The sequence below is a fragment of the Periophthalmus magnuspinnatus genome, chromosome 11, assembly GCF_009829125.3.
Source record: "Periophthalmus magnuspinnatus isolate fPerMag1 chromosome 11, fPerMag1.2.pri, whole genome shotgun sequence".
Lineage (NCBI taxonomy): Eukaryota > Metazoa > Chordata > Actinopteri > Gobiiformes > Gobiidae > Periophthalmus > Periophthalmus magnuspinnatus.
In genome coordinates, this window is record NC_047136.2 from 13,295,216 (window position 1) to 13,318,509 (window position 23,294).

A 23,294-nucleotide genomic window follows, 5' to 3' on the forward strand; every position below is an offset into this window, starting at 1 on the left:
GCAGGAAATGTTTGATGGGAGTGTGTTGTTTGAGTGACAAAGATCAAGGTTAAAAACGGCAAAGATAATGTTTTCAGAGAACCTGTGGAGAACAAATGAATTGTACGTTACAGCAATCAAGTGAAGACACGGTGGTTAAATATAGTAATATGTTTTAATGTTGAGTCAATTTCATTTGATCTTTTTTCAAGATTTATTTTGTAGGCGGTCCACAAAGACAAGTAGGACTGACCAATTTGGTTTAGAATCCGTCACAAGTCTTGGTTTAAAGGTGCATCAGTGGAGAGTCTGTCACCTGTTTGAGATGTTCTTGCTTTGACTGGAATGTTACTCTTATTTCCATGACACCAAGTTACAGGTCAAATCTGTGGAGAGGCAACCCAGGTTCCAGACAAGCAGGCAGAGAACACCAACCAGAAAGCTATATAATGCAACTTTAAGGCTAGAAATCATTCTACATCTTTGGTCATGCAGTTTTTTTTTAGCAGTTTTGAAGCACACAAATTAAGAAAATTATGAAAGTGATCATAATGTGCTTTGTGCCCACATACTCACTGCAATCTTGGCTTTTAGATTTTTAGCCAGTTAATAAGTAAAAATATAAATAAATACACTATGCCAAAACAAAACATTTGCAAAGGAAAAACGCAATTACAAATCTTACCAGTCCTGCATTTTCATTTTAAGACATCAGATAAATGCAACCTATTATTACCAAAATATTTCAGTTTTAGAAGCTGCCAAATGTGAAAGACATGTTTGCGCCAGCTTTATTTAAATGAATAGTTTGACTGGTTCCTTTTGATAATTGGTCTGATGGCATTTCTGAAAACACACCACATTAAATCAAACTCCATTACACAGTGTTATCTTCCCACCAGTTTAACAAAACTTGGAATGTCTGGATCGTGCAGAAATATAGTCACGTTTTGTGTAATTGGCTACTGTTCATTTATGGACGCGTTCTGAGTCAGACCTTGAGTCACCTGCTTCGGTAAAAAGCTGGTTATTTGGAGAAAACTGTCACATTGGTCAAAAATAAAAAGTACAAAAATTCACAGCTTAACAATCGAAACCTTTTTACAAAATGGTTATGCACCACTGTGTATTTCAGTGAAGTGACAGTGGAGTTGTTTCATAGATTCAAAAGAGTTACTGCACTGAATCCTTGCCTCTCTAGCATGAGAAAATATAATCTATTTAGGCTCCAGGAGTTGGAGATGGATTGGCGTTAACTACCTGTAAAAGACAAAATCACATATTTAATAGTCATTGATTTAAATATTAGTGATTACAACCGTGCACTTGGAAAGACAAGACTAGAAAAACTCTCATCCAGTTTGATCACAATGTAATTTACCAAGAGTTTGAATTGCACCATGAAAAATAACTATTCTTGTAAGAGCAAAAACAGCTAGAAATAGTACTGTATAGCCACATCTGCCCTAACCATCTCTCCCATACACATCCATAAAGGCGTATGAAGTATAGCACCAAAGATCCACTGTGTTTCTTTCTCAAAACTCTTTATTTGTCCAGTCCTGAGATAGGTTTCACTTGATGACACCTTACAAGCATGAAGAAATACTTGAGCTAATAGTTTATTCATAGTTTATTAAGAATGGTTCCAGCTTAAAGACACAGAATCATTCCTGCCTGTCGCCATCAAACTGCTCAACTCTGTGCTATATAAGTCTCACTGTAGAATCCTCCTGCAATATCCTGTTTATACCTCTCTACCTCTCCCTGTTGTAAAACTGTATGAAGATGTAAATGTGTTATGAGGGCACTATATATATATTTTTTTATCATTTAAGATTATTTTAGCTTCACTGGGGAAGGAGGAGTTTAGTTGATTGTACTTATTTTTATTGCATTCCTGATATTTATTGTTTTAACTTTATTTTTTCATGTATTAAAATGAATGTCCCCTTTGAGATGAGTAAAAGTAAGTCTGATTCTGATTAAGTTCCTAATGTCAGGGTTCGGGTGAGGAGTTAGGGTGAGAAAGGTATTAGATATTATAAGACTGGATCGTTATTAACTATTAACTATTTGCACATTATGATTTCTAAAGTGTTACTAAACTGTAATTATATTATTTTGGCACTCACAATAATAAGTACAGATATGGTTGGATACTCCAGCATTAACCCTTAATACAGTGGATGTGCCTCCTCTGCCCTGGTATTACACACCTGATCTTAAATCCTGGTTTTTATTGGTTTTATTTCTCTCATGCTGTTCTATAGGCTCCCATTGGGGTCATAAGTGCCATCCATAGAAGCGTGTGGACATCACAGGTACAAAATATAATGGACTTTTGATTTAGAGAGGCAGAGCTCAGTGACCCATAACTCTGCACATATAGGGGAGTCCTACACGCTTCAAGTCGACCTGAGGTGGTTAAAGCAGGAGCTGTGAAAGAGGCTGTATTTCAAGTGTCTGTTTGGGCTGAAATAAGCGATGACTGTGCTGCTTGTAAAATCCTTTTTCTGATGAAGAGTCGCCCACCTGCTTGTCCCCAGATGTTTTTGCTTTGCTCTGAATTTTCTCCTAAACTATTCAGGACAATATATCGCAGCTGAATGAAAACTGCAACTTCACCTGGCGTAATTAGCAAATCACTATTCTCCTACAAATAATAAAATAAAATGTCTTGCTGTAGTTTGGAGCTTTAAACTCAAATGCACAATATTATTATTCTTTGTTTAATTTCAGTCTTCTCTCAAATGTCAGTGCCCCTGGAGTTTTTTGTAATGTGAACTATAAACCAAATACTTTTAAAACATATTTTCACAGATCATGCAGTCCTACTACTAAAATCATGAACATATAATTCAACTAGAGACAAAAAAAGCTGGTTTTAAAAATGTGATAGTGCTTGCCTTTCACAACCAGAAACCATTCAAGTCATTTTCCAGATGCATTGTGGGAATTGTGTAAAGAACATTTGAGTCATTGCACAGCAGGATACTATTACAAGTCACTGCTATACACTTTATATAGAAACTGCTTAAAGACACAGTCAGAACCTATGAAAGCCCATAAGGACCAAACTTCACTATTCTATCTACTTCCAACAACACACCAGGTGATGCGGCCAACAGCTAATAACAGCTTTTGTGTGAAAATACCAGGACTATTGATCAAACTTTTTTCAGAGACTGTGAGAGTGTGAGAGCGATCAATGTTACAGCAATTTTTTAAGAAAACACAAAATGAAAAGCCTGATTGTTTTGAGACAGAAAGATTGATTTGATCCACGGGTCTTTAGTGGTTTGTTTTTGTCCGCCCTTTGACGTAAAAACTTTTCATAATCTCAAGACGAGGCATGAGGCAAAACTATGTTTCTCAATTTTCAGGGTTTGGGTCCATTTTCACATAAGCAGGCTTTCATTGGATCTAAAGAAACTCTCCAATCTACACAGACCTCTCTCCAAACATCTGCAGTTCAAGTAGCTCATGCATACAAGCACTAAACGTTTGTACCAAGAACTATTAAGTGAAATTAACAACAAAAAAAAGAGATTTTTTATTCTTATACATGTTTTCAGCAATATGTTTACTCAGTTGCTCTATAAAATATCTAAAATCCCTAGGTGAATCTTTTAGTACATAATACGTCTGCTCCACAATATGAAATATAACTTATCCAGACCCATGGAGACAAACATGTGAACCACCAGACCAAGTTATATGTTAGATCTGCGGAAAGGTGGTAAGCAATAAAAACATCCACAGTGGGGAAAAAAAAAGATTGATAGATAAGTTAAATGGCATATAGTAGAAATTTTGAGGCGAAGGTAGTGGGGGGTAGTGACCATTGGCCGGTGGGTCCAGGGGACCTCAACATAACTAATATTACATTAATGAAAAAAAATCTGAATTATACTCTCATAAGGCTGATCTCAGTGAATAACAAAAGCCATTTAGTATTCCAAGTTTGTGCTGTGAGACAAGGCTAAATCTAAAGTTAGCATAAACATTACACTCATTTTTTATTTATCGTCAGTGTTTTGCATCTATTTCATGTATCTGCAGCTGTAAGCCACGTTTTAACCCCTCTTTATTTAATGCATTGGGGTTTGCTAGTGCGAGTTGCATTATACACTGCAAATGTAATAATTTATTCTTGGAAAACAGAACTCAGGAAACAGATGGCTGGGTCAGTTTTGCGAAGCATATCAGCTCAACAAATAGTTTACCTTTTATATTTTTCCTATGGTGTCTTGTCTTAAATGCAATCTTGAACCAAATATCTGCATAGGCCTTGCTCAGGTGCAATGGCTGCAGATCTGAGCGATGAATTGCCGTGTAAATCAAGGCCAAGGTAAGCAGAAGTGTCCGGGAATAAGATGAATTCTCAACCTTTCCCCCATTGTGATTAAAGTGGAAGTAATGCCAACATCATAAACAAAACATATTTGATTCATGGCATTTTATTCACCTTCAAACGTTCTCTGTTTTATGAAATGAAAAACTTGAAGCGTGCCCAAAGAGCCTTCACATTTTATCCTATATATCAATTAACAGTAAAATGAGAGAATAACAATAATATGTGCGATTAGTCACAACTTGTATACTCTCACTTTTATAAGTTTAAGAACAAAATGTTTAACAATCTTAATCTGAATCTGCATTTTAGTCTGTAAAAAGTTCACAGTCTGGGTAAGAACCAGAAACTGAATGGGATTTGACTTCACAAATGTCTAAAACCTGAATGAATTATGTTTTTGGGGGTATTTATTTATAAACTGTAAATTGCGTTGATCTTTATGGACATTGTAAACTGCAAACATTTTCAAGCCTCGTGCATGAACTGGATTCTTGAATAACTGCAACTAAGTACATAGCAGTGGGCGAGGATAGGGGGTAGGTGAAAACAGAAAATTTCTCAAGCACTCGAGCCTTAATGCAGGAGAAAGTAGGATTACTCAAACATGTATAATCAATGAAACTACAACTCTACTCAACTACTACAATTACTATACTAATGATGAGGGAACAACATTATAACATTGATTTTACTTAGTATGTCCGCTTTAAAGAACAAAAAAATACACCACAACCTCTTTTTTCACTGAAACATCACACATACACACGTACACACACAACACAGACACATCTCATACATTTGTAAATAGCTGTTACGTATATAAAACATGTTATGTCTTAGTATGTCTTGGTATATCTTATATCTTGGTATGTCTTGGTATGAGTTAAGTTATGGTTATTTAATTCATTCATCTTACACAGATATAATTTTAACAGTCTTGAGAGATCCCCCTCGCCCTCTTCAGCACAGATTCATAAAGTTTTCTTTCTTTGCCTTCTCCTGTAAACACACAGCAGAAATATGACAGCGTCGGTGAATCTGGCTCTTTTCTGCAGGTTTACTGATGCTTAGATGTGCAAATACACTGCCAAGCTGCACTGGGTATGTCACTAAGTCTCCTATTCACCACATGGCTGCAGCTTTAGGTACTTTTGATCTCTTTAAGTTTGCAGGCGGCACATTTTCCATTTGAATCGTTAAAATGCAGGTACAGTGACAGCACCTGAGATCAAATATCCTTCTAAAGCTCAAATGCGGGACTTGTCAGCGCTCCAGCAGCTCAGTCTTCCTATTAGAGTCAAATGAAAAGAGAAGCAGGTCTGCAACTTGGCACCATAACTGAGCTCAAAGCAGGTTTAACGTAGCAACAAGCTAACCTGGTTTCTATGGTTATTTTGTCATTTCTCCACAGCACTAAAAACAAACAGGTGACAATAATTGGGGGTGCTGAGTGCATTGGAAATCATTTAAAGACATATTTCTTCGCACATTTAAAATTAATGAAGAAAAGAAATGACAGAGAACTGACAGGGCTGGGGGTGTAAGAGGAGAGGGAGTTAATAAAATACAACCTAAAATCTAAAAAACAAATGCAAGTTTCTAGTGCAATGTGCTGGTCTCCATGGAGATGTTGCTGCTTTGGCTGGAATGTTCCACAGTAGGGCAACAAATGTATCAATCTTAAATTCTTTCAACTGCAAGTGTTTTAAATGCTTAACAAAAAAGCAAAAGAAAGAAAAAGAAAAATGCTTGTGCTGTTTATATGAGCGTGTATCAGGTTATAATCAATGCAAATCAAAATGAATATTATGAAGAAGTGATTTTACCTTATATTCTTTCATTTTGTGAGTCAAATTTGGTTTTCTCATTGCTTGTAAAGGTGGAAGGATGGCAGTTTATATGAGCCTGCTCTGAAATGCCCATCATGTTGTTTGCCATCGACGAAATATACAGGTCTCAGGTTCACTTAGCCTTTTTCACTCACATTGCTTCTTATTGCAACATATTTCTGACTTTCTGACATTTGAACCTGCTCAAAGTGTGAAATTAAAGATTAAAGAATAACTCAGGCTGTAACGGTCGGCTCAGTCACTCACCAATAAATACTAAAAAAATCTTGGAGAAGTGGGTAGGAAGGAAATACTGTTACAAGCCACGGTCTTTGGGCACATTGCTTATATAACTGCATTAAAACTGGCTTTGCAAATTACTTTAAAGGTTTATGAGTCCAAACACACAAGGTCTCAGGCTTTGAGAAAACACACAGCCTGGATAAATCAAGAAAACATCTTTTCAGTGCAATCAACATCAAAATCAATGTACAGAAGAAAGCTAATGAGTAACAAGACTTGGAGATACATAGGTTTAATGCTATACTATGGAACATTCTAAACAAACATCTCCTCTAGAAGAGTACTAATTGGTCATGTAAGTTTTTTTATTTGGTTATAATTCAAGCCATTTTACTTTATATTCTTTCATTTTGTGTGTCAAGTGTGGTTAGAAAAGGAGGAGTTTACAAGTTCTCAAGTTTTTAGAAAAACCCCAACCTGGATAAATCAAGAAAACAACATCTGGAAGGGCATCAGGGTTTATTTCAATGTAATCAATATGCAAATCAGTGTACACAAGAAACAACTGAATTACAGAGACAGTAAACAAGCTAAAAGCCAAAAACACACAAGATAATCGATGGCTATAAAATTAGGATTAGGAATAGTCGATATATTGATTCCAATATCAGTATCGGACAATATCTGGGGTCAAGAGCATCAGATTTGTCTTTTTGACCATTTTAATGATTAAAATGGAAAAACAGAACAATTAGGCTAAATATAAGGCTGTATGTATCATGCAACAAGTTATTTTACAATGTTATTTGGAATCAGTAAATATCAGTGTTATTATAATATTTGCTGATGTTATCATGATATTTGTTGATGTGTTATTATTTTTACAAAACTGGTATCAGCAAATATCAGTTGTCGGTCACATCAGCGAGCCATCCCTAATATAAAGGTTCTCTTATTGTAATAGGCAGTATATGGACATATGGCTCCACCCTTCAGAAATGTTGTGTCCTGTCTTGTCTAAATGTCAGGTTGATATCTGTCTAAAACTGTTGCACCTTGGAGATTTTCAGCTCTAAAAAGCATTTGAGCGGCAGGTGGAGAGTTTGCACCTGTCAGTTTGAGCAGACTTGGACAGTAAAGGCAAACGTCTGCTCCGGGCTGAATCTCAAAACTGATAAATGACGTGAGGTTGATTCTGGTCCAGCGTTCATTTCCTCTGTCCTCTCTGTCTCTGAAGCGATGGGGACTCTCTGGTGTTGCTATGCGACAATCCAAATCAATACAAATTGAATAGGTCATTAAGTTAAGGCTATAGTTCACACAGGGAGGTCTGATTTGTCAATGTATGAATAAAGAGCAATTTGGTTTAGAGTGATGTGCTTTATTTGGAAAACGCAGAGGCATTTTGGGGAGATATGGATTTTTAAAGAGCTTTTTTTTTTTAGCTTGTCTTGCTGCTGTGACTGTTAATCAATATTTGCCACTATGATACTAAGATTTAGTAGAAGTAGTTATAGCAAAGTTCACAAATGAAATTTTTCCTTTAGTGCAAAAGAAAACGCACAGGATACTGATACTGAAGAAGCATTGTGGGTGAGTGTTCAGTCACCAATATCTAATACAGTTTTTGCAGTCTCTTCTCTTCTACAGTGTTTGTCTCTTCTACAGGATTCGCCTCTTTCCGTCAGAGCTGGACTTAAGTGGCTCAGACCACAGATGACAGCTGTGATAAGTGTCTGGCTGCGTCCCATTTTTGTTCACTTGACAACTCCACTCCTCAATTCCTAAAACTGTCAATCAAGGACAGCCAATTGATACTTTGCGGTGGCATCGCGCTGGGGGGGATTCTACATGGATGTCTATATATGAAAACTCAAGCAAATATAATCAGTATTGGCGCTCATCATTTAAGTCTGTTGGAGATTTACTGTTTTTGAAAGAAATATGTGAAAGCCCCAACCGTTTAACCTTATCATTAACCTATTTGTTTGGAATTAGCTCTACAAACTTGTTATATTAGTCTTATTGCTTAAAGTCCTCTCAACTGACAACAATCACATCTTTAGGGTTGAATTATGGCACCACTTTCTAAAGCTATACTGCAAAGGATACTGTGAAATTTGTACCAGTTTTAGTTTAATGCAGATAGGCCCGGTAACTAGAGCTATTAACCGTAAACCAGGTCAACAAATCTGCCAATTAAACAACTAATTCTACCATAGATTTTCTGGCCTGCCCCCCTGCTCAATATTGTAATCTCACATGAACCCAACCTATTTTGCATAACCTGCCTCTGTCCTCGATGACCCTTTCTCCTCAGTGGCTGGATGTGAAACTAAGGAATCAAGGAGTAAAGCAGGAGGCAGAAATGGGATGCGGACAGTGATCTGTCTGTACAGCTCATTGCAGAGGTGTCTTATTCAGCTGTTTGTGTACAAAGCCACGCCCTCCCCCTGACTTCCAGTGACCCCTGCAGGCGCTCAGGCTAATATCCGGCTGCAGCTGTCCTCATTATGATGAGTGAGTCCATTCACAAAGAAGCCAAGGAAGGGGAGGAAGACGAGAGGAGGGAGAGAGACAGACAGAGAGATAAAATCAGTCAAGAATTAAACCATCACATAACTTAATAAAAAAAAAAGTCGTATTTTCAAACCCACCTTCAGCTGTAGCTGGTTTTCTCTCAATAAATGAGAAGATCTTAAAAAGTGTAAGGTTGAAAGTTCCTCATGGACAAATGTTTTCAAATGTATTTTACAAAAGAGATATTGATTATGTGTAAAACATATTCGTAATATATATATATTTAAGTATAGCCAGTAATCAAATGCATTTAGACAGAGTTCTTGGTGTGTATTTGTCACTCTGCCCACATCATTGACTTGCATGTTTATGTAAGACTTCAGTTGTTTCCTTTAGAGCTTTGATTTTATGTCTAAGTGTCCCTGGGCAGAGACAGATCCTAATTAAATCGAGTCCCAGATCTTGTACATGAATAATGACACTCTTGTAGACACCAGATGAAGACCTTCTCCCCTCCATCTCTCACCTCTGTCACCACAGAAACTGCACTGTCAGTCAAAACCAGGAAGCTATTGACACACGCTCGACAGATGATCAATACCTTTTAACATAAGCTAATGAAGAAAGATAACAATTTGTAGAAGGGATTCGCGTTTATTGGTACAGTTTAACCCAGTAGATTCATAACAAATTTTAAAGGGAAAAACTTATAATATTGTGTTAGCAGATTTAGAATCTTAATGAAAGTTATCAAAATAGAAAATCATTAGTAAAAGTAAATATATGTTTGGAATGGCACCAGAAGAAGTTACGCAATGCAGCTTTGACACTTTCAAGTCATTTTATTTCATATTGATAATGGCTGAATGTTTTTATTAACCAAAACTTGGACTGGATTTGTGCTTCTAAATTTGCATAATTGTAGCTAAACAAGTGATACCATTTCTCCTTTTATATCCTGTCTTTTTATTTTCTCTCTCCTCAGTTTTTACAGCTCTCTCATCACTGAAGCTTATTAGCCTACATGAGACAGTGCCAAAGCTGTGAAAATGTTACAGCATTTTTAATTGCCATTAGCGCAGTAAGACATTTGATAGTAGACCCTGGATCTAAATATGTCTCAGTAAGAATAGCACTGATTATATATTAACATATTAACATGTATTACAATACTCCAGGCCATTACAAATGTTTCTTAGCAACTGAAAAAGTTTGTCGGATCAACTTAGCCTCTGGCAGTTTAGACTTCATAAAACTGAATTATGCATATCTGTATTATAAGAGCAATACAAGTTAAAAGCACAATATGTAACTTTTCTGGTAGTTCTCCGGTCTCCAGGGAGATGTTGTTGCTTTTTTGTTGTTGGAGAGTTTTAAACTTTTCACACTGGCTTTTATTTCAAGCTTTCTATGGTTTTATCATCTGTGTTCTTAACTAAAATTCAGTTTTTGTTTATAATGTTAAGCACTTTGGGGGAGTAGTATCGATTTTTCAAAAATAAACCCTGACCTATACCTCTCCATAGATCTGACCTGTAATTTGGCCTAGTGTTGTCAGCTTTTCTCCATGAAAATCAATAAGTTTAATGCCACAATGAGGAACAGTTGGAAAAGCAAAAAAGACCTCCTCAGAGACTAGCAGGTGACGGACTCTTCGCCACTCCTACGACTCTACTACAAAGGACATGAGCGAATATGTACAAGATTTAACACCTAGTACCGCTACTAATGTCGCATTTTAAAAACATGAATCAATTTGGGTTTTTTAAAATGTGAAATGGTCGTGTTGTGTGCTTTCAAACATTGCACTCTCATTTTCCTTTTGTTTCATAATTTATTCCTTTCAAGAGAAAAAGAGTCCATTAATGACAAGACACAACAATAGTCCATTCATTGTACTTTACAGCGCAGTGACAGCATGTTAATAGAGCAGCATTTTGTAGCCTTATTAGCATACTATTACCAAGGAAACGCTAACCATGTTTCTTGGTACTTTACGCTCTTAATACTAAGTGAGGCACTAGAGTTATAGTTATAATTATGTAACAAAGAAAAAATGGAATGACAGATTTTTTTAAGCCTATTACAAGCCCAAAATGTAAAATCCTCCAGCTACGGTAGTCCTGACCAAGCCTTGCTCGAAATCATGGAAATGGGTCCCTGGGCGGTGCTCCTGACAGGTTGCCCCAGCAGCATTGAAGGATAGGTCAAACGCTGAGGACAAATTTCCCTATGGAGACCTTAAATTACCTTAACCATCCCGTTTTGTGAATAATACCATGTTGTCACCATAAATAATCTTTAGTTAGCATACTGTTTCCATCATATATGCCCATTACTATCCTGTAAAGTAGTGGTACCTTTTTATTTCCAATGCCGATTTGATTAACTTCTCTTTAAACATCTCTACAGTTTGCAGTATTAGAGTCAAGGGCCGTTCACTCAAACAGCTGTTAAAAAGCAGTTTTTTTTTACTGATTTAAACCCATCACACGAGTGATTAACCCGAGCCATTCTCCTGGAGACTGGTCTCTGGGGTCTGAAATCCTCTCTGTGCATCTGTTGCCAAACTAACTCGACTGTCTATGTTACTTTTGCCCTCAACATAATCCAGTTTCATCCTAAACATCAGCTGTGGCATATAATGATAACAATTGTTTAAATTATCTAATATTCTTCCCAAACTGCCACGTAACTTTTCCGGCGGGGGAGGGGGGGCGTGAAGCTATTATTTTTTACGCTAAAAAACATGCGTTTTTACTTCTGTATTCTATAGCTTGGTCTGGTAGCGTCACTTTCTAGTCGCAGTGGACAAAGGAAAGTTTGGTCTCTTCCTATTTAAAGAAAACATGGCAAGAAATACAAAAAAAAAAAAAAGGCATTTAACAGACTGCAGGGTAGTGGGGTAGGTGAAAACTCCAAATTTCTGTGTATTCGACTCTGATGTTTAATAGTGCCGGATTACTTAATCTTGAATCAGTTAAAAAACAACCCTGAGTGAGCTGACGATGAAAGTTAGGTCGTTAAAAGTCAATTTAGTGTAATACGCCTCCTTTAACTCCATCCTCACATTTAGTGCTTCACTTGTGAAGTGTGCAAAACCTCTGGTGACGTTAACTCTGCTTTGATTTCCCATGATGCTTCAGGCTTTCACTACACACATAAGAGGAACTCCGCTGGGAGAGGAGGCAGGCTTGAAGTACAACAAGTAAAATTAAACAGCAATTTGTTATCTTTTGACAAGTAATTTAAAAAGTCTGTATGCAACTAAAAAAACTCCCTTCTGCCATTTTTACAGTGGCATAGATACAACAGCTGCACCTTCATATGTCTAATTACACAAATGTGTCATGTGAACTTGATTGGATAGGAGCTGCCTGTCAGTCACCCATTTACATAGATATTCAAACTCAAGTTGAAAGAATTGCAAGGGAACTGATACAGTAAACTGCACATCAGTTATTTGTGTTCAAATTCATACTTTTTTGTGTAATTTGTGGAATCTATCTTGTCTTACACCTACCGTTGTTATATAGTGCTTTGAATTTGATCACATTTGAATAAACCTCGATAGATGCCAGAGATCCAGTCATTTCTAACTGTCAATGATCAGCCTCGGTCATTTTAATCAGATTGCATTTAACTGTGAGCTCTACATCTGAATCTGACATTTGGAGAAAGTGTATAGGCGACAGTAGCTTAGCTGAGAGTATTTGTCCACTGATCCTAAGGCTGGTGGTCTGAATCCCCCTCTTGACATAAACATCATTGGTTGAGCAGACCATTGACCCACAGGTTGGTGGTGTCATTCCAGCTCCTACAGGTAAATGCTGTCGTTATTTCAGTGCAGGACACTTAACCCACTTTGTCCCCAGTGTCTGTGTACACTGGTGTATGATCTTGTGTATGAATGGGTGGTTCCTTGATATAAAGCAATTCGAGTGTCTTGAAGGTGGAAAAGCTCTCTATAAAAATATGACCATTTACTATTTACCATGTGTTGATATTAAAATAAAAATGATATAATATTCATAAACATTTCATGTATTTTGAAAAATCCAAAAAGTGTTTAATCAATATAATGAAACAAAACAGTGTTGTTTTTTTTCTTTGCGCATCTCTACTTTGTCTTGTCTTTAAAAAACTGCTCTGAAAAGAATAAGTCATTTACTGCAAAAAACAACATTCAACTTTAGAACAATTAGTATTTCCTATTTGAGGCTAAAGACTATAGAGACTTTTCCACACATAGTCTAAAGCCTTTTTACAAAACCATTTGACCACTTCAGACCACAATGCAATGAGAAACATAAATATAGGTTTTAATTTATTATATGATCATTTTCTGTCATAATAAAACTCTTAGATTGCATGTGAGTTGTTTGGGAAAGTACAATTCAGCAGCTCTGCCAAATGGTAAACTGCGGAGGCATTTGGATTTCACATTCTTTTGATTCTCCAGTTGGAAGCAGTTTGAGTCTGGAGACCACCGACAAACCCAAAAACTTGGCTTTTAAAATCAAGAGGAATTAAATTAGACTTGACAATTGGGCAACAAAACAACACAGCATTTTTGCTATTGAACTATTATTATTTATTATAATGGTGTTTCTTCACCAAACCAACATGTTAAGTTTAAATAATTAGTCTACTTCTCCAGAGCTTAAAATACTTGTTTCAACTTGCCATTCAGTAATACACAAAAGTTAATTGACCCAATTAAGATTATTTCTGCTTTTTTATTCATTTCATTTTTAGCGTCACTCATCTCTCAGACTTGTGCCATGACAACAAGGGTGACCACATCAAACAGGAGACGTTATTGAATGTAGTGGAACATGGAGACACGGACTTAGGAAATTAACTCCAATAACTTCATATGATTTTCAGTTTCAATCATAACGTTCACACAGATAGGAGCCAATATATTACAAACCTGAATGCCACTATATATAAAAAAAAAACGTCTTGATTTATTTGCAAGGAAAAAAAACATGTAAATCTCACTTTTTATAATTTATGTGGCATCAATGAAAAAGTGGGACATCCTGTAAGGGACAAAAGACCAAAATGGCTACAATAAGTCAATAAAACCAAAAATCAAGTTTGATTCTGTTGAACTTGTTATGTATTCCAATAGATTTTAAGCTGTAAACTGTGAAATACCAAGAAGAGTCATCCAAAAGTAGCCTAGTTCAAAATGTTTGAGTAAAAGCCTACATAGGGGACTTTTAAGGAGTTTAGTATTAAGACATACATGGGATCAAAGCTCTTCACCTCACGTTAAGAACAGCACCAGCGCCTTAATCAGCTCATTCTCACAGTCTGTGTTCATAGATCAGCTAAGCACCTCCAAATCCTCCTCTGCTAACCGGGATTCCCGCGTGGGGCTGGAGTCTGCTTTGAAACCGATGGAGCCGTACAACTTGGCCGCGTGCTTGGAATACGCAAAGGCTCTCCTTCTCATCATCTCGCCTTTGTACATAGATATCATGAGCAGAGTGGACAGAAGCACGCCCCCTAGTGTCAGCAGGCACAATCCGGCAATTACGCACCGGTCCAAATGCGCTCCAACTCGGGCTTTCTCGCGCTCCAGTCGCTCCATCTCCCTCGCGGACACGCTGTCGGGGTCCACCTTCACATCACGAGGAATAGTATAAGAAATAGCCACTAAAGAGATGCCAGTCAACAAACACGTGACCGCAATAATGAAGCCATAGTCCACAGATTTCCCATCGGAGTTGAAATCTTCATCGGATAATAGATAAAGTTCGGGGATGTCCTCTTGTAACGCGTCTTCCTCGTTAAAGTAATACTCACTAGATGTAGTTTCACTTAATCTACACGTCTCTGGACACGTCCCAATAAGTTCCACATCGTCAGCTCCATCCTCGTATTTTTGCTGCTGCTGTTGGCACACAAAACATGTCTCTGTTTGGGGGCCCCGGTGCGCGTTGGAAGCCAGAGCCGACCTCCCCAGTCCTCCTCCTCCGCCGGGATACGCGCACTCTGAGGCACCACTGCTGATGCTGCTGCCCCCGGTGAACTCGCCCCTCGTTTCGATTTGGTCAAAGTAAAACAGTTCCATTTGAGTAAACGCAAGGGTCTTGTTGTCGATTCCAACATAAGTGTGTGTGTGCAGAAAAAAAAACAATTAAAAGTGATTAAAATGCAGCACCAAATTCGCTTGGAGTGGCAAATTCAGTGGCGTTTTCAATCTTCTTCTGCAGCGCAAGCGTTTTAAAGAACACCGGCGCAAGCATTAAGTATTCCCACAGTAAAACTCGCTCAAAATCTTCCCCTGGAGCCGCTTTTCACTTTACGCCAGTAGATTTTTTCATCCAGCATCAATAAGCGGCGATAAAGACGCGGTTTTTAAAGTGAATGGAGTCGCAACACCACTGTTTCCGTCTGCGGTCGCTCCTCTGGCGTCTCCCCGCCCTGACAGCCTCCGCTCCCGGGTAATTAGGAAGGGAAAGGTCCGCTAGACTCCACCCATGGACCGGGCTTGACTCGCTCGTTATGCGCTGTGACAAGTTCTGGTCCTCCTCAGCGCCAGCTAATCAGAAAGAGTGGGAGGAGAGGAAGAGAGAGAGAGAAAGAGGAAAGAGAGGAGGGAGAGAGGGGAGAGAGACAGGAGAGAGGAGAGAGAGAAAGAGAGGGAGAGGGGGAAGAGAGGGGGAGTCCTCCTCAGCGCCAGCTAATCAAAAAGAGTGGGAGGAGAGGGAGAGAGGAGAGAGAGACAGGAGAGAGGAGAAAGAGAGAGAGGGAAGAGAGAGAACAGAGAGGAGGGAGAGAGGGGAGAGAGACAGGAGAGAGAGAGGGGGGAGGGGGGAGAGAGAGGGGGGAGAGAAAGGGGGAGTCCTCCTCCGTGTCAGCTACTCAGAAAGAGTGGGAGGAGAGGGGGAGAGAGAGAGAGAGAGAGAGAAAGAGGTGAGAGAGGAGGGAGAGAGGAGAGAGAGACAGGAGAGAGGAAAAGAGAGAAAGGTAGAGAGAGAGGGGGGAGTCCTCCTCAGCGCCAGTTAATCAGAAGGAGTGGGAGAAGAGGGGGAGAGAGATAAAGAGGAGAGAGAGAAGAGAGAGAGAAGAAAGAGCGAGGGGAGAAAGAGAGAGAGGGTCCTTCTCATCTCAGCTAATCAGAAAGAGTGGGAGGAGAGGGAGAGAGAGACAAAGAGGAGAAAGAGGAAAGAGAGGAGGGAGAGAGAGAAGAGTGATAGGGGAAGGAGAGAGAGGGAGAGAGGTAAACAGAGAGAGGAGAGAGGGAGAAAGTGAAGAGAGAGGAGGGAGAGAGAAGAGAGAGGGAGAGGAGTCAGAGAGAAGAGAGAGAAGGAGGGGGAGGGTCCTTCTCATCACCAGCTAATCAGAAGGAGTGGGAGGAGAGAGAGGGAAAGAGAGAGAAATAGAGAGGAGAGAGAGAAGAGAGAGAGGTGGGGAGAGAAGGAGAGAGAGGAAAGAGAGAAGGAGAGAGAGAAGAGAGGGAGAGAGAAGAGAGAGAGGGTTGAGAGAGAGGGAAAGAGAGGGGAGAGAGAAGGAAAGAGAGAGGAGAGAGAGGGAGAGAGAAGAGAGAGGGTTGAGAGAGAGGAGGGAGAGAGGAGAGAGAAGGAGAGTGAGAGGGGAGAGAGAGTGAGAGAAGAGGGACAGAGGGAGAGGGGCGGAGGGAAGAAAGGATGAGAGAATAGAGAGGTAGATAAAGAGGAAGAGAGAGAGAAAGAGAGTGAGAGAGGAGAGCAAGACAGAGAGAGAGAAGGATGAAGAGAAGGAAGGACAAGAGAGAATAGAGGGAATAGAAACCAGAATAGAGAGAGAGAGAGAAAGAGGGAGGGAGAGAGAAAGGGGGTGAGGGAGAGAGAGGGGGGTAAGGAGAGAGAAGAGGGGGAGAGGGAGATAGAGGAGGGCTAAGGAGATAGGCAATATGAGAGGGAGAGAGAGGACGAGACAGAGAGCAGAAAGAAAGAGGGAGAGAGAGAAGTGGAGTGAGAGAGCTGAAACAAGCATAATCACAGACTACGCCTTATTAAATGAACAACACATAAGCTAACGACCTTAATACAGACTTTGATATTTATGAATGAGAACAAATAGGTCTACTGAGTTACTGATGCTCAGAGTGGTGAAAATAATACATGAATAAGCATTGTTAGGCCGATCTATTTAACAATACATTTGAAGGCAAATACCGGGCTACAACATAGACACAGAGAATTCTTCCTGACAGCTGGATCATTGCACATGAGGTCAGCTGCAGATGAGATGCAATCGTTTGATTATATTCTAATATGTAAGAATATAGGCTAAATTACACCATAGCCCATTCTACACATTTTTGGTTGTTGGTTCTATGGTTGTTGTGTTTGTTTGCACATTTCTAAAATCTAAAATTGGTAATTAATTTAACTTGATTTTTTTTTTTATGTTCCTGTGTCTGTCCTGCATGAACTAACCTTTTGTTCTGTAGAGATTGACAGTTCCAGAGCTGAAATTATCCAAATGATTCTAGTGAGGATGTATGGAGTTTAAAAACACAGTAGAGCACTTCCTGTATTACCACATGACATCACAAGGGGGAAAAGAGCTTTTTTTGTTCAAGAGAAGAACCCATCTTAAATATGAAGGGTTTGTGTGTTAAACATGTGAGAAACAAAACACAACTCCAGGTCTGTTTGTGTTGAGGAAACAACATTATAACTTAGATCAGAAAATAGCATTATATAGGACCTTTAAGAGGAAATAGCAGAAGTATTTTTCTATACTGTATAGTCATGGTTTAACTGATTTAAAAAACAACAGCAACAACAACAACATTATGCCTGAAGGGTCTACTAACATAATATTTATCTTCTAGTGATTTCCAGCCTCTGATTTTATGGAGGTCAAATAAATATGACCCACGATTCACAAGACTTAACTATTGTCTTAGGGCTGTTTCTGTCGATATAATTCATCGCCATGCACAATAAATAAAGACTATAATGATTTACAACTTCCAATGCTCTTTTCTCATCCATAAATGCCCATTTCAAGGTGACAGTGCAACTTTTCTGTCTGCCAGGCCTACTTACAGGTCAGATCTACGCAGAGGTGACTTCGCTCACAGAAGGAGTGCATGTTTTTCCAATGCATTTTTGAGCAATGAAAACATCTGTAATTGAATAAATGCTGGATGTAGATGACGTGTTTAATGCCATACCGTGGAGCATTACAGGCAAAATTATAACCTACCAAAAAAATTACATAGTGCATCTTTAAATTAGTTGGCTATTGTCCAAATGGTTCTATGTACCTTTTAATCATTTGAAAACAACTCCAGCTCCAAACACCATTATATTTTATGGCTTCTAATGTAATCAAAAGGGGGATTAGCTCGTAACATTGTTGGGCTGCATACATTTTTAATCAGGGTGAAATATACTGGCTGTCAATGGGCAGAGAGTTGTGGCTCAGGAGGGACTTGTGTATCTGTAAACATCATTATTCATGTAGCATTGCTCCTTTGGGACAGTGGTTAACAGCATTGTCTGAGCCATAAGAGTCCAAACAGGATTACAGTGTACAAAGCAAAGTACTTCTCTATTGCTAATATAGGAGCTGTTTGCAAATAGTTGTGTGAAAAATGGGAATAGTTTGACAAACCAGATTAAAAATGTACAACTGATATATTGTATTTTTAAAATAAGTTGTGTTTGGTTTCATTCACTCATGTGTAACACACAAGCTGAGTTGAGTTTTTCTCTCAAACAGAAAACACTCTGTTCCACCTTGTGATGTCATATGGTTATACAGGAAGTACTCCACTGTGTTTTTAAACTCCATACACCTTCACCAGAATAATTTGGATGATATTGAAAGTTACCTCTTAACTTGAAAAGTACAACTACATGACATCACAAGGTGGAACAGAGCATTTTGAGCTTTGGAGATGCAGACAGATTAATAATAAACTCCAGGTATGTTTTTTGATGAGGTAAGAGCATTAGATCATGGTTTAAAGCTCACAAGAGTCCATTTTGCATAATATAGAACCTTTAAAGGTGCACTATGTAACATTTCTAGTGGAGGATCAGTCGCTCGCTCCATTATGATGTTACTACTTTATATGACATTACACACATCGATCATACAAATTTTCAATAATATGGATTGAGCGCTCTAATCTGACAGTCTCCATAGAGATGTTTAATGCTATACTGTGGGACATACCAGGTACCAAGTCAATAACATCTCAGACAAACAGATGACAGGAATGCAATGTCGAGCACCATAATTTGACTATTGATTCCTTGTGTGAAAAATTAGTTGAAAAGATACATTTCCAATTGAAAATAGTTCTACTGCTGTGAATGTATGGCTCTGTACAAAAATCTAACAGTAAGCAACATGAATTTAAATGTCAAATGCACTTGACTTTACCCCAAACAGAGTTCAGAGGGACTCATCTCCAGATCTTGGGCTATATGTTTGGTCAGGACTACTATAGCCGGAGGATTTTGCCCATTGTCGTTCAGATTGTCAAAACAAAACCCATGAAGTCTTACTTTAGAAACAGACAGCGCAGGATCCTCAGGCTAACTTTGCCCTCCACGCGTTGCCATGGAAATTTGCCCTCCAAAGAATGTTGACATCTATGCATGATTATGAAATTATTATGAAAAGGGAAATGTGTGGTGTCCTTGAATTGTACAGAGACTGAGACGCTAGATGTCTCACAGAGGAGAAGTTTAGAGACATGAATAGCCAACACAATACTGATCGTCCCACTGTGGCTATGCATTGTAGAGTCTATTATGTCTATTATGTTATATACTATTATTATTCATTGTTTTATGTTGCACCACTGATAAAGCAAGTTTCTAGGTCTGTTCTAAACTTATTCTGATTATAAATGGACTCTTATAAGCAAATTTATGCAAAATATTGGCTACAAATCTTTCAAGACTTAAAAAAAAAGACTACTGCTACAAGTAACAGTATTCTAGGCTATTGTAATGTAACTTCTTGCTAGTTCTATGTAAAATAATTATAATCAAAAACTTGCAGGGAGTCTGATTAAAACAGGTCAAGAGCCGGATGTGGCCCACAAGCTTTACAATGCCCAGGTCTGCTAAAGGGTTACTCAAAAAGAAATGTAACAAACAAGGAGTTGAGCTTTAGGAGTCTTTGGACAACTGAATGGACAGCTCACCTACACAGGAGCAACAAGAGAGACTTCCAGTGTGAAAAAAACGTAGACATGTGCAAAAGAGTGCTTTGTAAACCAAGTCAAAAAGAGTAAAAAGTTCCTTTATGTAGCTTTTCTGGTTGAGGGTCTGCCACTGCTTGTCTCACACTTTGTCTGGAATGCTCCACAGTGAGGCATTAAGCTTATCTGTCTTTCGTTTATTCACTTCACAACCATTTTATTGCTTAAAAATACTTGCCTGTTGGTGTCACCTGCTTGTCTCCATGGCGATAGATAAGTTTAATACCATACTGTAGAATAATCCAAGCACAACAACAACAACACCCACCAAGACAAGAAGTTTTTGAACAATCAGAAAAGTTACACAGTCCGCCTTTTATTGCTTGTTCACTTACCAGTTTAACGACTTGCTCAAAGTGTAGATTTTTATGTAGCCGATAGTTTTATTTATTTATTTTTGTGAGAGAAAAGTGACACGCCTCTGGGCTGCAGTTAAATTCTAGACAAATAAAGGGGAGGGACAATAAAACCAGCACAGCTCAACATCTGTCGTCATTACAACCAACATTATACAAGACTGAATGCATTTTAAAGCATTCACAGCTTTGAGGCAACATTACAGAATAACTACATATGTTAAAACTAGACAAAACATAGCAGACAACAGCACAAAAAGATGCATATGTTTTATCATCACACTCTTGTATTTGTACAGATGTAGGCGATGTGTTCAAGGAGGTGAGGATATTTTACACCAGGGGCATTATTACTTGGATGAAGAAGTATGTGTAAGAGTTTAAAAAATGAAAGTATATCGCTAAAGGAACAACATTAGCAGGGAAACAACCAGGTGGGCCCTCCTCCAGGCCATATAAGAGTCAGGTTTGTTGAAGTAAACAGTAAGGGCACAGGTTTTTCATTGACGGAACAAAAAAAAAAAAAAAAAAAAAAAAAAAAACAGCAACATACTTTTATTTAGTCTTATTTTTGTTTAAAAGTTACATGGTGGGACTAGGATTAGTTTTCTGGAGTATAATGATTTGAAATGACAGTTTTTGCTTCTATAATGTCACAATTATTATTTTGTTTAGTTGCATGTTTGAGTAATTTGAACCCCTCTTATAGTTAGCTGTAAGATTTGCTCAATGCTCCGCCCACAAGTCTATGTCACCCATACTCCCACGCGACAATTTTCCATAAATTATATATATATATATATATATATATATATATATATATATATATATATATATATATATATATATATATATATATATATATATATATATACACACAAAACTTTACACAACAACTTCACAAACCTGGCGCAATGTGGAGTAGTTTCATGCACGCTGATTGTAATGTGAGGCGATGTGATGAGGGAGTGACTTTTGACCACCCAAGAACATCAAAAACTACCTTTTTAAGATTATATTTTGATCTAAATAAGCCTGACTGTTGATTTACCGATTAATATAGTCATCTTAAAAACATACCGCAAAAAAACGCTACCTGTAACTTCAGAAAATATTGAACAAATGCTATATGTGAACAGTTCTTTGGGCTTGATCAAGTGTAACCGCGCTCCTTCATTTGATGGTTACGCTTGTCAAAAACAGTAAATATATGTTATTAAGAAGACATAAAGGCTACACAATATTCATAAATTAATCTATTATACTGAAGTGTAAAGATCTGAATTCCCAAAGCCCACAATACGGCGTTTTTTCATGCTGCATTAGGCCTGTAGCTTATGTAACTTAATGTATGTGAATGTGCTGTCCACTCTGGCTATAAGTGATGGTTATGGCGAAGGCACTTCTAATGAGTCACAGTTCGAAAAACAACATGGCCGTGTGCAACATGCAAAACAAATGAATTCAGCGTGTTTTTGTAGTGTTTAGTTTTAGTAGTGAAAACTTCAATTTCCGTTAAAAGGCTCTTTACTGGCATCGGAAACCATTCTTACTTAGGGGAATCTCAGTGTCTTTACAGAAAACATTAGGGATCAGTAATGGAAATAGATTTGTTTTAAATGTGGTTATAAAGAGCTGCTGCGTGGGATTTGTGCTTGTTCTTTGTTAAAAGGTATGCAATGTGACTTTTGGTGGAGGATCTGCTTGTCTTCATGGAGTTTGAATTGCTATGCCTTTACAGGTCAGATCTGTGGAGCTTAACTTATAGACTTACATCTTTATGCAAATACTTCCATGTATTTAACCATCTTATTTCTGCAAATAACTGGGGGTAGCATATACCAATACCTTACAACCATTCAGTTTTTGTCACCTAGAATGTCAGTACTTACTGTTTTCTGTTCTTCTTTTCGTCCAAACACAGTGAGGGGGCCTGAGGTCTGTGTATGGATTACTGGCTCTGCTCCAGGTTTAAACATGACTCTAACACGGGACACTGCAGAACACAGCTGCAGGTGGATCATTCATCTTCTGTCTGAGCGAGGGCTACTGTGTGTGAGTGTGTGTGCGTGTGTGTGTGTGTGGAGAGGCCAATAGGGTTAGACTTTGTGCTGAGGAGGACAGATTACAGAAAATATGCACTAAAAGTAAACATGAATGTATTCAAGAAGAAACATAGCCGTGTGACCCATGTGTAAAAGCCAGCCTTTTTTTCCAGTGTTGTTATGTATATCAAAAAAGTCAATAAACAAACAAATCAAATATTTCATTTAAGATGAAGGTTTAAAGCTGCATGGCATTTATTCATTTACATGTGTTTTATTGTAAAAAAAAAAAAAAAAAAAAAATGGAGATATAAAGCTGTAATGACATTCTGTGGACAATGCAATAATATCCCCATGATGACAGGCAAAAGGCAAACCCACAATCTGAAAAGTTAGGTAGTGCGTCTTTAAATTTGGGGAAAATGAAGGTTAACTCATTAATGTTTTTGTAGCTATACTCTACTTATTAGTAAAGGCCTACAAATATTGGCCCCACACTGGCTACAGTTATGCGCAACCACAATCTGATTAATATCAGATTTGTTTTAGAGTTATAAGATTATTTAAATGACATGTAAAAAAAAAAAAAAAATCATCTGAAATCTTTTTGATCGTGGTCCCTCTCACATCAGATTTAGCAGTTTACATGTCATTTAAATAATGTCAAAGGTCCACAAATCAGATCACAATGAGCTTTTGGTGTATGTGAACAGGGCCACTGATGTG

General features: G+C 38.1%; 1 protein-coding gene across 1 annotated transcript; it reads right to left on the reverse strand.

Annotated features, from left to right (window-relative positions):
- Window positions 1–13,958: 13,958 nt before the first annotated feature.
- LOC117379096 (transmembrane protein 74) lies at window positions 13,959–15,019 on the reverse strand. The gene has a single exon (XM_033975810.2). The coding sequence runs from the start codon at window positions 15,017–15,019 to the stop codon at window positions 14,270–14,272; it is 750 nt and encodes a 249-aa protein (XP_033831701.1). The 3' UTR covers window positions 13,959–14,269.
- Between the last annotated feature and the right edge of the window lie 8,275 nt (window positions 15,020–23,294).

What these genes read in the sequence shown, in the direction of transcription:
- LOC117379096 (XM_033975810.2), bottom strand. Translation starts at nt 15,019, where the DNA reads ATGGAACTGTTTTACTTTGACCAAATCGAAACGAGGGGCGAGTTCACC.